Here is a 14,926-nt window from a genome sequence, read left to right on the forward strand (position 1 = left end):
ATGTTATTCAATATGCGCACAGCTCGACGTCCCATCATTTCCTTCACAGAATTTTGACTTTGAATCACATTCGTATTTCACAAAACTATTAAGTCCTCGATTTTGCTGGTTTTACAATTCCCCACAGGAAAATGTCACAAGGAGTGAAATCCAGTGATTAGATCTGGTGGTTGTAAATCAATGTCTTAAATGGCAGCCGGTCACTTAACAAACTAATACAATCCTCTGTTTTGGTTCCACTCAATTTTCATAGCTATTCAAAAACACGCTAGTAGGCCTACCATGCATGACTTATCATTGTATTTCCACATCCTACCAACCTGCCCCCCCCCCAAAAAAAAATTAATTACAATTATAGTTAATGAATAAATCTTAAATCAGTTAATCTCTAAGTTGGTAACTGCCTATAAAAGGGTAAGAAAAAATCCCAACTGTATCGATCTAGGCGTACAAACCAGACACACATTTCTAATTGCCCGTTTTACGCACGATTGAAGTAGATTCAAGCACCTATAAACGCATAATTTCCATTTAGAAGTTTCAAGGGATCAGGAGTCGTAGGGACCCTGGTGAATTGTGCTGGTTTTTTAACAGATGTCGCAGCAGTGACGCGGCCACGGGTCAGAGACGCAGCTGGACGTAACAGATTTCATCAGTTATAATTTCAAATACATAAACACACAGAAATACCGCTTCATTGTAAGATACTTTACCATCGCGACTCATTTGATGACGAGGAAAAATGCTTCGGATTAAAACTTTATCTTTCTTCATTATTACAATATGTACAATCATCGTAACGTTAATCATGTCTCATTTTCGTAATGATAACTTCGATATTGTCGGCCTACGGATTCCTCCCGAGGGAATGCAGCCGACATTTCCGACCGGAATAACGGATTTATACGTTAATTACAGCGTGCCGGATCATTTGAAACGGTATTTCAAGACGACCGGGTTAAAACCGTTCGAGATGCGTTTATTTCATTCGTTGATTCGTGATTTCGACGCGTTTATGAAACGGCACCATTTCGAGTACATGCTATTCGCCGGCACGCTGCTCGGGGCGTACAGACACCACGGAATCGTGCCCTGGGACGAAGATTTCGACGTTGTCTTTCACGAAGCGGACATGCGTCGACTGGTGCAGATATTCCGCGACCCGAAAACGCGCCCGTCGAACCTCGTGCTCTGGCATTACGAAAAAGATTTCCAATGGAAGATTCATCGTCCCGGTAACAAACTGTATCGAAACGCCAGACCGTGGAACTGGCCGTTTATCGACATGTTTCAATTTTCGACGCAATCCAATACGATGCGCGGCGCTACCAGAGGACGCTTTCACACGAGTTATCGTCTCGAAGATATTTATCCGTTAGTCGAGGTACCGTTTTTTGGACTGTGGTTACCGGCCCCGAAGCGCTGGCGCAATGTTTTGAACAAAACATTCGAAAATGGAAAGGGGATCGAGAAGAGATGTAAAAGCATCAAATATTTGCACAGAACTGAACGCGATACGAGGGATTCCATGACTATCTCGTGTTCAATGCTGAAACCGTTTGTACCATTCGTCGTTCGAACTTGCACCGATGATGTCATCGATGAACGGTTGACAATCGGTGAAAGAGTGATTTACAATTGGAAATACGAACTTCACTCACCGAAAATACCATTCGATGAAACTATTACTTGTAGAAACGACAATTCGTTGATTAATGATACATAGTCTACGGCTACCGACGTTCTCGATTCTCCATTAAGTGCTATCAGTAACAAAAAACATTCACATATATATTTTTTTTTCAAAACATTTATTTAAAACTGAGCAAGTGTAAAATTCTGGCATATCATCAAGTCATCCAATCTCAAGAAACTAAAAACTATGTTTGAAAATATATGGTTTTGTTATTTGTAAAATTCACATGTCACATTGAGGATAACAATTTCAAAAGTTTAAAATAATTTTCAGCAAAATTTTTATTTGAACGTGATTGGATGAACAATTGGAAAAATGAATGGCATGAAATGAGGTTAGAAATAGGATCTGATTAACAAGAAATATATTTTCGTAATGAAATTATCAGTTTTGATTTCAAAATTAGTAAACTAATGAACTGTAACATATTTTTGGATTTTGAAATTTGAACATTTTTGATAGAAACGATTGGTTTATGATTTTAAAAAGCAAAATACTACAAAAATGAATTTCTTAGGAGATGATTGGTTGTTGCGCCAGAAGCAGGTTATAGAGGTTGATTGAACTGATAGAACCCGGTTACCACTTACACCAGAAAACCGCCTTCATTAAAACCTCCAAGGTAAAACCAAATACTGTTAAACAGGCAAAGCAAGAAGCCTATTACCACGCCACCCGAATAATACGAAAATCTTTTAGAAAAATCAACATATCAGGCTGGTCCGTTTTCCGATATTTGGATCTGGAATCAGAATTAAAAAAGAACTAATTTTGACTCCAGATGCAAATTTCAGTCTAGAAATTCACAGACAAGGTCCTTCGCTTTCGGTAAAAATTCCACATACCAACAATCACGATTATCGAAATTCTTACATTAACCCTCCCGGAGTCATCTCCAAAACTAGGCATCCCCGTTTAACAAATAATTTGAAATGGTTGGCTTACGATGCTGCGCTTCCCGATGCGAGTCATGCCCGAGTTCTATCAATCCCTTCAACGTGTAACCGAACTTCATCTTCAACAACCGAATCACCTCCCGATTAATGATTCGATAACAACGGGTCGTCTAACAGCGGCCGATGCCGCGAACAAGTACTCTTCGAATCGTCCGACGAAGAGCCTTCTTTATTCGAATAAGTCTTCCTATTATAAAAGGAGAAAATAAGAGGCAGTTTTTGATTCGAGTCTTCTTTTATACAAGTATTCTCAGTTTAACATCGTTTGAATAAGTGAGCTTACCCTTTAATCCAGTAAAACGTTTGGATTTTATTTCCTGCGCCTGCGCATCTTGTGGCTCATCGTCCACTATTTCTCGTTTTTCGTCCAACTCATTGCACTGATTTTCGACAATTTCATTGTCAACTTCGCTGTCTTTTCACACACATACATGTACAAATTCACACAGAGGTTAGCATATAAAATACACAAAGGTACATGTACAACAGTAAAATCAACTAGGCCTAGTAAATGATAATTTTGAAAATTGAATGATAATATCTATATGAAAAGTGTTGCGAGAATTCAATAAAATGCATCATTTCACCTTCCACTAATTTAGAATCCTGTTTGAGTTTTTTCTTACCCTTAATACCACATGAATTGTCGGTATTTTCCTCGGAAAGGCTTTCGGAGGATGTGGTGATCATCTCTGATTCATTGGGGCTTGGTACAGGTGCAGCTGATTCACCGTTAGGTGTCAGTGTTTGAATGACCAAATCAATTCCTATTTACCGGTAGATACAAATTCAAAACATTACTTTACTATGAAAAAAAACCTAGGCCTAGTGTATCAATAAAGTTGTGATTTTCGAAAATATTTTGTATTAGTAAAGAGATTCAGTCACCTTCCATATACTTCTGAGGTGCATCAACTTTAATTCCTTCATAGCCCCATTGAAGGATATGAACACCCGGTAGACAAGCAATTTGTCTATTGGGCCTCGGTTCCCATATTACGTGGCCCCCTGGAATGTGAACGGATAGCTTGAATTCCGTAGGGAGATATCTGTCTTCGACATACATCTTCCAGAAGTTTGTGCCTGGTATTTTGGACATCTTTTGTCCTACTGCCCAGCCCATGTTTTGTGCTCGAATTTGCACGAACTCTCCCGGCGATAGAGTCTCATAATGTGTGAGGATGATTGTTTTGCGTAGTCTTTCGCCCCATATTTTCATAGGGATGCCTGTGTGAATTAGATAATATGAGACGTTGCAACAACAAAAGACCTGAAAGTTAATACTACAATTCTAAAAAAGAACAAAACTATGAACGTCTTACCAGGTATTGAGCGTACATTTTCTTCGTCATAAATCTTGCCGTCGAGGCAGAAAGTTTGTGCTTCAGAATCTGAAATAAATTTATATTCAGATTTGGAGAACAACTATTTAATGTAATGTCACTTAAAACTGACTCCGAAGCTTTTTCGTGTACGTTTAACGAGGTATCGAAATCTCTAAGAGCCATTATGCAACTTCGTTGCTAAGTAAAGATCGACCATTGCCGTGCCTGATGTGCCTGATGGCTTCAATGATGCCCATTTCAATGTTGCAATTTTCTCTGCTTTTGTTCTCTTAATTGATCAACAATTGGCGATTTATGTTTGAGAAATATACCTTCAGGTTCAGATTCGTTCAAAAGAACATCGTTAGTTGTCGATGGATTGGCCATATTTCACTATATTTTTAGCCCAAAGGGAGAGCGTCAAAATAGCGGAACCAGAGACACGGCGGACATAAACATTAGAATATTACCTAGTAACGTAGTTAGATCTGTGACGTCACTGCCGCGTGGCCAATCGGTATAAAAAACGAACTATCTTGACTTGCGTGGACTGATATGTCCTCGGTGTTTTAGAATTAATGAGCAAAACCGCAGCTGACGATGTTTATTTTGACAGTTGTGATTAGAATTCATCAATTTTCTCGTTTCTCTGCTGATGAAGTTTGTCAAAACTTCGAAACTGTCAGAATAAACAGTTCAACAGTGGGTTGCTCATTAACGAAGCATCTGTTTGAAGTTCACGGTCATGAAAGGTGATTTCCACCATTTCCACTTGGGTTGTTTGTCAGAATTGTTATGCGAGCTTAAGGCATTTAAGACTAGTAGCAAAGTCGTAGACATTTTCAGAAAATAATGAGTATAAATCAATAATCGAGTATAAAACGTAAATTAATAGTTGTAATCATTATTCATTTATTTTCAATTAACAAATCCATACTGATGATAAAGTATAAATGCAGGTATAAAATAAATATTTATTTGTAAATCATAAGATGATTGAATTAGATTTCTATAGAACAGTTGGAAATGATTGTTACAGGGATGACTCATAGTTTATAAAATACATTGCACGATAAAGGTATAAAATACACAACAATTATTGCTGATAATCGTATACTGATAAATCATCTAAATGTAATTCCTTACATAGATATTAATATATTAAAACTGAATGATTTCCGATATACATGCCCCAAAAAGGCTTTAAAATAATGATCCCAAATCGCTGGTGTTGTCACATGAGCCGTGACAATGAAATCTGATAGATTTTGGCGTCATCATTTCACGGGTGACTGACCTCCGCTAGATGGCGAGCTAGTCCAAGGTGGCTACTCTAACTGCACTAGCTTTTTTATGAAAAAACACAAAAAATTCAAAATTTACAGAATTTTTTAATTGCCCACGAATATGGAATTAAGAATGATGTTGATAGATAATAAGGCATTGGCAATGATCAGTAACGAATTGATTTTACATTCTGATTGTCAAATTTTAAAAAGAAATTCTCCTCATTGTTACAACCAGGGGCTTAAATGACCAGAGCTGGTCCGCCTTTCCTAGAAGAAAAATACTTTGCAGCAGTACTGTAGAGTCTTCGTTCTAATCGTTGATATCACTGATTTTTACAACAGACTTCATAGTTGTACGTCAGCGAATGTTAATTCTACGCCGAAATCTTCTTTGAACACGTGCCAAGTTTTCTTCTTATGGGGATTGTCGAGCTCAGCTCGCGTTAGTATCAATCTACAAGAATCAACAATAAATGAAGCTTGTCGTTTTAACTTGTATTTAAGTGAATAAAGGTATAGTTCTGTATACATACCTGTTGTCCTTAATGAATCCAGTATTGAACCAGAAGTAGAACGGGCATTTATCATAACCGATTGGAAGTCTCTGAAAAATTCAAATAAGATAATGCATAATAGAAGTTTGGGATGCGAACTTCAGAAATACTATTTTCAAGCCATTAACTGAGGAATCTCACCGAAGTCGAATAGAACATGACTTTAACATCATCAACGAGTGAAGGACATTCATGTATTTCAGCAGACATCACAGTTTCGCCTGGTTGCATAATCTGTCTCTGAAAAATATTGCAAAATCGACTCTCATTCGAAACTTAATCCTTTCAGGTTCTTAAGTTTGGAGAAATGATGAGCTTTGTAAATCTTTACCTGGCAGTTTGAGTTGTATCGTAGGTCACAAGCGAACACGACTTCTCTTTGAAGAATAACTCTAAAGTACAAATCACTTCCGTTACCCGGTCCAATACCTACAGGATATATAAGTTGTTTAAATACATCTATTTCATATTTGGCCCCCTTAATACGAATGATACCAATTATGCTAGAAATATTGCATTCATTTGATCGTTATGAAGCTATCGTACCTTGGATACCGGTTATCTTTAGATTAGTTATCTTTAAGATCTTCTTACTAGGTAACTTGTAGTTCAGTTTGTTCTTAACGATATCAAAATATCCGACGTATCTGCTCTGAAAATGGAAACATCTCCAAGTACAATAAACTTTCAACTTTTCGCCGCAGGTTGGTTATAATTCAGTGCTCACTACTGACCTGACTTGGAGTTTCAACTCCTTGGAATTTACTTCCTACATTTAAATCCGTTCTTCTGTCACCGAAATAGTTCAAACTTTCCTGCGTGATAAAAAGATCAAATATCGATGCATATATCAATGATGTTAAATCCGTTCAATGATAGCAACTGGAAGTTGGCGATTTTGTACCTCTGCCTCTTTGAAAAGTCCCGAATCGACAAGATAAGTACAGATCATCGTTCCCGTGCGACCTTTACCACCTTTACAATGTATTGCTATAACGTTTCGTTCATCTGCTGCGATCCATTCTCGAGAATTCTCAGCGAATCTCAATAATTCACTAAAAAAAAAACCACAAATAGCAATTCTTGACATCTGAGAAAAGTGATTTTCACTCTCAACCGAAAAGGGAAAACTATAGATAATCTAAATTAATTCAGTCAATAATCTTTTTCGCAAACTTTCAGAATAGTCAAACCCACTTATTGTTGAAAATATTATAATGTTTAATCCAGATTCCTCACAAATCACATGAATTTCATTGGTCCTAATGATCTGAATTGAATTAGGTTTAAACACTGGCATTCCTCACCTCATTGAGGGAACGTTGTGGTCATCAATTAATATTCTTTCGACTTGAAAGTGGAACAATGACTCATCATAGGAACGTTCACCTATAGACACACATACGATACAACACAGATAAATAAACTAGACAGTGCAACATGTACCTGAATGAGAACATATCACAACCAAAACAGAAAATATATACAACACTTTTTTGAAAAGAAGCAAATTTCTAACTATACTAAATAATACGGGGAAAATAGATCACAAGTAGCACAACGGACACATTCATCAATATAACCTTCAAACTTACTGCATAGATTGTAAATTCTGTAATGATCTTTGTGTTTGGCATCGAAAAATTTTGCAACCTCCTGAAAGTTAGATTTCATTGATGATTAGGTCGATATCAGTGGCTTTTCCAAATTCATGCAACTCAACGCTTCATCGTCACTTACCCTGATAGGATTTCTGTACCATGACATGAGACCGGTTGATGGAAAAGACATCGCGATACATCGAGCTGAAAATATTTAAGTCAAGACAAAAACTGTACCAGTAGCGTCAATGAAGGGATATGACCTGATGGCATCTACTCTGCCACAGCACGGAAACGTGCAAAACCAATCAGATTGCCTATTGTAAAATGACTGAGGTAAATTCATGAATAACCATAAATAGAACAATCTGGCAAAAAGGAAGAGCAATTTCTGATTGGCTAATAATGACATCATAGCAATTAAAGCGCGCATGTACTCGCGTGCTGGGGCTGATCAGGCAGGGACATAGTCTCATGATGGCATTAGGTTTAAGGGAGAATGAAAACAATGAGGAGCGAATGAATGATTCAAAATAATCACCAGTAATATAACATAAATCCAAATCAAACCCATCTTTCTGATATCTTCTCTTGTTTTGAGACACGACTTTTCGTGTTGCTTTCGACAAGTTTTTTCTTTCGGTGAAAAATCGGATAAGTAGTAAAATGCGGACCAGTCGGCCGGCGACGATCAGTCTGTAAACAAAACACAAACGCTATCAGAGTCCCTACGGATCAGTCAAAAATTTCTAATTGCCTATTTCCAAAATTGAAGGATTTTCAAAGGAGTTTCAAGCATTTTGCTCAAATCTCAAATAAGTTTCAAGCTCTTAAAAAGCATTTTCTGTTCGGGATTTTTTCAAGAAATCGAGGAGTTGTATAGGGACTGTAACTATCAAACTTCAATGAAGTCTTCATTGACATTTGGTGACAAGACGACATACCTGAGATAATCACTTAAACTCTGCATCACCATCGCTGTATCAACGACAGTCACTGTGAACGTGATTAGAATAATGATAAAATCTACGACATTCACCCAGTCTCTGAAAAACTCACGAGGTCTAAAAAGACAAAAAAGAAACAGCGTCGTTAGGATTAAGCAACCGGTATATAAGGCTAAAGAAAATATAAACCCAAGCATAACAGACCCAGGAGCTATAGAAATGAACTCTATTTCTAAAATTCCATAGCTTGTTCATAGCTTCAGACACAAAACTAACTTCAAACAAAAAACAAAACTCAATTCCATAACTTCTCCAGGATTTTTCAGTTATAGTACGAGCCCTGCATGAAAAATAGATATGGATTTACATACCCTTTGCCGAAAATTCTCAGCAGGACTTCCAACATGAAATAACACGATATAGCTAATGACACTGCATCGAAAGGTGTTTCATCCGTCGGAGAGATAGCAATATCAACTATAACGATGCATAGATCAACCACGATCAATAACATCGTAAATATACGAAAAACTAAATGTTCAACGACTCCGCGTATAAACCACTGACAAGATCTGAAAAATAGAAGTTATGTTAAGTCATACTTTTTGGACTAATCTAAATCTGTTTTATCAGAGTTTGCCCCGATTTTCCACCCATTTACAAATCCCCCGAGTTTTCCCTGAATTCTTCTTGTGATTACACAAAATTCCCTGAGTGAAACAGAGATATTTCTTCAAAATTTTACAATTCATTTTTCATTGAATCACACATTGATAAAGAAACATGTGGCATTATCAAAATTCCCTGAGTTTTTACAGGTTTTTGGTAAAATTTATCAAATTCCCTGAGTTTTCCCTGTTTTTTTTTCTAATTTTTTCCTGATTCCCTGAGTTTTCCAGGTCAGTGAACACCCTGTTTATAAATTTCAGACTTGCACGCTTCTATGAACAGTCATCTTTCTACTTAAAAACACATTTCAGATATCTTACTCTAGATCCCCAGATGGTTCTTGATGAAACAGATCGTGTTCGTGGCTGTTGATTATTTTGCAGCTTCCTCCCTCCGCATCATCCTCGCCATTATTCTCGTACGAGATGAAATTACTTTTTCCTTCCGTGTGAAGTTTGTCGCGTTGTTTCGACGCAGCGGTATCCGAGACCTCGGGTTCGGACTGTTCTGAATTGATCGAGTTAAATCGAAGTTGGCTTGTCGTCCGTGCTGGGTTTTCCTGCACAGAACACATTTCATTAGACATCGTTACAGTAAAAGAAAGAAACTAAATACATAGGCTGAAAACCTTCGAAAGATAACAGCTAGAGGTATAATTGTTCACACAATAGTTTTTCTAACACATATATTCATATCTATTTTCTCAATTGATACATGAGCCAATCGCGTACTGGCCAATCATGCATTGCACTTTATCTGATAAGCCTTTAATAGATATAATGTAGATTGAATAATTTGTTTTGATATTTATAATTCCTATCAAACTTCCTCAATGAAAAATTAAGTTCAAAGTACAATTATTTTTTAGAAATCTTAATTGATTCGGTTTCAGGGAAAAGTGTTTCTTTCAGGAAGTAGATATTTCACCAATGGCATTATTCCAGTAAAAACTATTATGCCGATACATTTATTGATGTATAAAAAATTAAGGCAAAAACGCTTCAGAAAAAGGATCAGAGTAGGATTCTAGGTTTACGTAAGGGTTGGGGTAAGTTTTAGGTTGAATTTATGGGTTTAGGGTAGGTGTTGAGTTGGAGAGTTGCAGGCTATAGGTTGTCACAGGAGTTAAAACATATAAGTAACTTCTAGCAGCCACACTCAACGGTCCAGTGGTTAGAACGCTGCACTAGTAGGCCTATATAATCCGTGATCCAGGTTCTAAACCGGATGTTTTACTTATATCTCTTTGATCATTTCTTGAGTTTTCCAAGTTCAGCAACTGAATGTGCATGCCCAAAAATGTCAGGAATTGATCACAATGAGCTCAGCAAAATAGCGTGAAAGTACCGGTACGACGCCGTATTGGCAAAATATTAACTTGCTCTATTTTACAATACCTGGTTGTCGTTATCATACAGTCCAACATCGTGAAAAGATGCAGCTCTTTGGCCTCGAGTTTCAGTCTCTTCGTCATCTGTGAACTTTTTATAACCACTCATATTTTCATTCCTTCCACCTTAAAAAGGTAAAACATGGATTTACAATTTCCCGTACAATTTACAGACTGAGAAGGCAAAGTTTCCTATTTAAGACATTGATCCATTAAATTTTAGGACCAGTAAAATTCTATTCACTATTTCATGATTTGTAAATGGACCCACCACACTGACAGTCTCTCTCTCTACAGCAGTAGGCCCTATAGTTGATGAATGAGAGGGGGCGTTTCTTCTTCCTTGCCGAGACCCGTTTTTAGCTTTCGTTTTCAATCTTTTAGCGATATTTAATCACATCAAACAAGCAAAAATTAAATGAAAGTTTAAGATTACGTTGGGATAGACTTAGCCCCAAAAAACTCACACGCCGTCAATGAAGCAAAGCCTTAGTTTGGGGCGAATTAAAACATTTTTTATGGATTTTTGGAGTTTAAACAGGTTTACTTCCGCGTTTAGAAAATTACAAGTTATAGCTGAACCGATGTTTCATGAATTTCGGACTTGCACTTCATTCTGTGAAAACTATACCCACATTCATAAATAGATACAAGATCTTATATTTTTCATAATCAAGGTTCAGAAGATTGTGACTGAAAACCGTGCAGCAAAGATTCTAAGATTGTCGTCGTTTCGGTCATTTGAGTTCAGATTTTTGACGCGCCCAACCCGGAAATGAAAAAACCCGGAAGAAATAAAAAAAATCACGTAAAGAAAGTTAGATTACAGATTTGAGATTTGAAGAGCAGCCGCCGATATCGAAGGACAGCATCTCGTCAGTGTGTCGCTTACATGTGAATTTTGTCTCATTTGCAGTAAGTATGTTATGTTTTGGTAAATTAGCCTACCCGGTACTATAGCCGCCCTAGGTATTACTAGTAGTAGTATTATTAGACAATTAGTAGGTTATAAAAAATGATTAGGGCGGCCTGCCCTAATAGATTTGAATCCATAGATTTGACCATAGGCAATGCAGTACAGGCCTACACCGTACCCTAAAACTAAACCAGCAACAGCGCAGTTAGGTTTATTGGTTTACCTTTCATTTGTATTCATGGAGAATAATGGTTTTCTCTCAACTTCTCTTTATTATTGTCCCTAACTAACAAGAAGATACAAGGCATTTTCTTTAAAGCGTGTCATGTAGTGAAGCCACACATTTTATTTGATTGAGTGAGATCCATGGACAGAATTGATATCCAAAATTATTAAAAGAAGTCTTGTGTGATCAGTTGATCTAACCTGGTTGTTAGGCCTATCTAATTAAAGAAATATCACTTTTTAAGGCGATGTTATGATGATTAATGATCGCCCTGAAATCTATATATAAACGTGAATCTTGTTTTTTCATTCACTCATCACCCTTGAAATACGATCAACTTTTATTGTGATTGAAATCATAACTCCATTCCGTAGGTACAAGTTCGAAAAACCATTGCCAATAAATTTCCGAGTAGTTTCTTTCATGGTTGACACTGTAGTCACTTTCTCATTTATAATTAAGGTGCCTTTGAACTATAAATTTGGTTTGCAGCTGAAATGTTAATGCTGTAAATTGCGTCGGGCACAAAAACGTATTATGTATATAAGTAACCCCTTGAAATGTGGTCGTCTTTGATGTAGGTAGGTCATTCTTTAGAGTTAGCATTCATGCGTTATACTCGAAATGCTTTAGAAGTGAATTTATTCTCCTATTGTTTAAAAACTTCAACATTCAAACGCATAAAAGTCTGTTCGAGGACCTTAATAAAATATGGCACGAGAAAGCTTTAAATTATGATTTCTTTTGGCAGTTATTTTACTAGAATTAGGCTGTAGTCCTCTCTTGGCAATATATTTATATGCCTATATCATTTTGACATTTCATATTAGGAGGCAAGCCTCATCATTTTGTTGGGACTGAAATTATTAACTCCCCCACTGACGCTCCTGCAATTATGCCTAGTTGCCTATGGTTTGGTGATCTTGATGCAACGCTCTGTAGTATTCCTGAACGTAACTATTCGGATATAGTCGCAATATGAAATAAACTACTAGCTCAAGGAAACCGCAGGATTTTACAGTATCAATTGGTCAGGGTCTGTTGTTTTGGGTTAAAAAGCTATGGACCCTTCTTGAAAACTGTGAAAGGGTCTTCTCTACTATTTAACTCTTCACCCATTGCTACTGTTTAGAATAAAGTGTTTCAATCGAAAGGTAACTTTAAAAAAACTTTACTCAATATTTTGGTCACATAGAATTTCACATGTAGAGTAAGTTATGTGTGGGTAGTATGTATGTAAATATTGAGCGTTCATTTTATTATCGCATAGTCAGAAATGCCTGCATAATGCATTATATATTGATAATAATTGTTTCGCGACAAATTAATTTAGTGAGTACTGTAGGGGGGAATCTAATTGCTCGATGTTTCGGAGCTCGCGATGGAATGAAAATGATGATTGATTGATAGGAAAAATACGTCTCCAGTTTTTCATGCAGCGTTCGTTTCGATTCACGCTTGATTTAACACGCCAATATTTCATCTGTGTTCCGATCCCCGTTGAGCAGCCGGTTGGATTCGGCTGCAAAATCGACAAGACAGGAAGAAATCAAATTGATTGCGCTATGAAATATATGTATCTTATCGAGTAGTATATACATGTAAGATGGTCTGTAGAGAGTCTACTATGTGCTACTTTTTCGAAGAGAAGTTTTTGCTTAATTTTCACAAAAATGTCAGTAATTACTGAAAGCACTAGTTTTCGACTTAGAAGCCATCTGAAAAATATCGTCACGATATTCGTGATTGTGATACTATGCGTTAATCAAATAATCAAAAGCCAAGCAATTAACATATCCTTGTGCATAAATAACATGGATTTATTTGTCCTTAGGTTAAGTGCTGAAAATGTTTACTTAAAAGTACAGAGGCTATAGTTTGGTCGATCTGACTACACCAGCTGAATCTCTTTTGGTGAATTCTAGGAAATATCCAATTTGACCCTCGAATCTGTCCTAGAAATCTAATTTTATTTACCTGTAAGACAATAAGATAATTTTATCAAATTTAGCCTCGTCCCAGAATACTAATTCCATTGTTAAAAACTATTCAGCTCATACGCTGAGTTCAAAAATTAAAAAATCTTTCCCTCGATTTCTTCCAGTTTAGTGTTAGGGTAAAGGATAAATCTGTGGCAAGCAAACTTTTGTCTCAGATCATTATATCGTCTGTCATTCTCAGAAAACTGTTCGATTTTCTATTGTCTCTATAATTCGGTTTGCTCGCTCTAATTTTTCCGTGCACACATATTCTCTCATTCGAGGAGTTTCTTTATTTACTCGATCACTGCATTGTAGAAAGACTTCATTGCGTCTGCCCCGTTGCGTACGTCTCGTCGTCGCTTCTTCTTCGCGTTTCGTATTTATTCATTGATAAAATAAAAAGATCGTGTTTTCATTAGTCACTTTACTATTTGTAATGACTACATGTTGAATGAATTTCCGTTTCCTTATTACTAAAAACCAGCCCGCATACACTCGCACATACAAATACGCATAATTACACAGCGAATGTGAGTGAATTGTCTTGAGAGACTCTCGCTTGATAATTACTTATCGTCGGATTTTTTCTTGGCCGCCTGATATATTTCACATGGCGCTATTAGTGCCTACATGCAGCGCCGCTGCTAGCTCGTACAGCGATGTTCGTCAGCCAGATCATCGATTGTCCTTGACAACGAGACATTAAAATTCTAGCTAGGTAGTGGATTCGTGTATAGTGTGTAAGAGATGCATCGAGGGGTTCGTCTACGAGTATGGATTTGGTATCATATCTCTGGTATTGTTCGCTGAACTCTATGGAAAAGGAATTAGCTTCACACCTGATATTGAGCTATAGGTTTGTTTTTGTCGATATTGCTGTTTCTTTGTTCGTATGTGATGCGCAGTGTTCAGATCCAATCATGTAAACCATGATTATTAATTGTGGTTTTGAATGAAGAGTCCCGCGATAGAATTGTAGATGAAAAAATCTATTGAAACAACAGTTCGGCTGTTGGCTATAACAGCCATCGTCATCGTCATTCTACCTGATGATGGCTGTCGTTTCATTTTTATAGATTTTATCATCTAAAATTCTATTGTGAGACTTCTTCATTCATCTACAGTTTACAAGGATTACAGCGTTTTTTCATCTACTAATTCTAGTTCTATTTTCTATTAGATTATATGATTTAAATGGTCAAATGCCCTCTAAATACAACATCGTGTAAAAGCTATTTTTGATATCACTTATTATCATTAATTTATTCCTCATATAAGAGTATATAAATCATAGTAATGAATGATAAGTGGCTGATGCTACTGATTTTGATTTCAATTGTGATAATGAAGGTTTTTCATACTTCGTGTTATTTGT

At 36.7% G+C, this 14,926-nt stretch overlaps 2 protein-coding genes across 2 annotated transcripts; one reads left to right on the forward strand and one right to left on the reverse strand.

The window, feature by feature from the left end:
• The first annotated feature begins 808 nt into the window (after window positions 1-808).
• LOC141905388 (uncharacterized) lies at window positions 809-1,726 on the forward strand. The gene has a single exon (XM_074794232.1). It carries the CDS (start codon window positions 809-811, stop codon window positions 1,724-1,726), a length of 918 nt encoding a protein of 305 aa, XP_074650333.1.
• Window positions 1,727-4,919: 3,193 nt separating this feature from the next.
• Window positions 4,920-10,975, reverse strand: LOC141905004 (phosphatidylinositol 3,4,5-trisphosphate 3-phosphatase TPTE2-like). The gene is given in 15 exon segments (XM_074793692.1): window positions 4,920-5,720; window positions 5,800-5,870; window positions 5,962-6,060; window positions 6,152-6,249; window positions 6,367-6,472; window positions 6,555-6,635; window positions 6,725-6,875; window positions 7,128-7,209; window positions 7,416-7,625; window positions 7,963-8,117; window positions 8,366-8,485; window positions 8,740-8,940; window positions 9,358-9,596; window positions 10,435-10,553; window positions 10,699-10,975. Coding segments are annotated over 14 exon segments (1,824 nt in total). The 5' UTR covers window positions 10,537-10,553; window positions 10,699-10,975; the 3' UTR covers window positions 4,920-5,611.
• Between the last annotated feature and the right edge of the window lie 3,951 nt (window positions 10,976-14,926).

The sequence above is a fragment of the Tubulanus polymorphus genome, chromosome 5 (assembly GCF_964204645.1).
Source record: "Tubulanus polymorphus chromosome 5, tnTubPoly1.2, whole genome shotgun sequence".
NCBI classification, from domain to species: domain Eukaryota; kingdom Metazoa; phylum Nemertea; class Palaeonemertea; order Tubulaniformes; family Tubulanidae; genus Tubulanus; species Tubulanus polymorphus.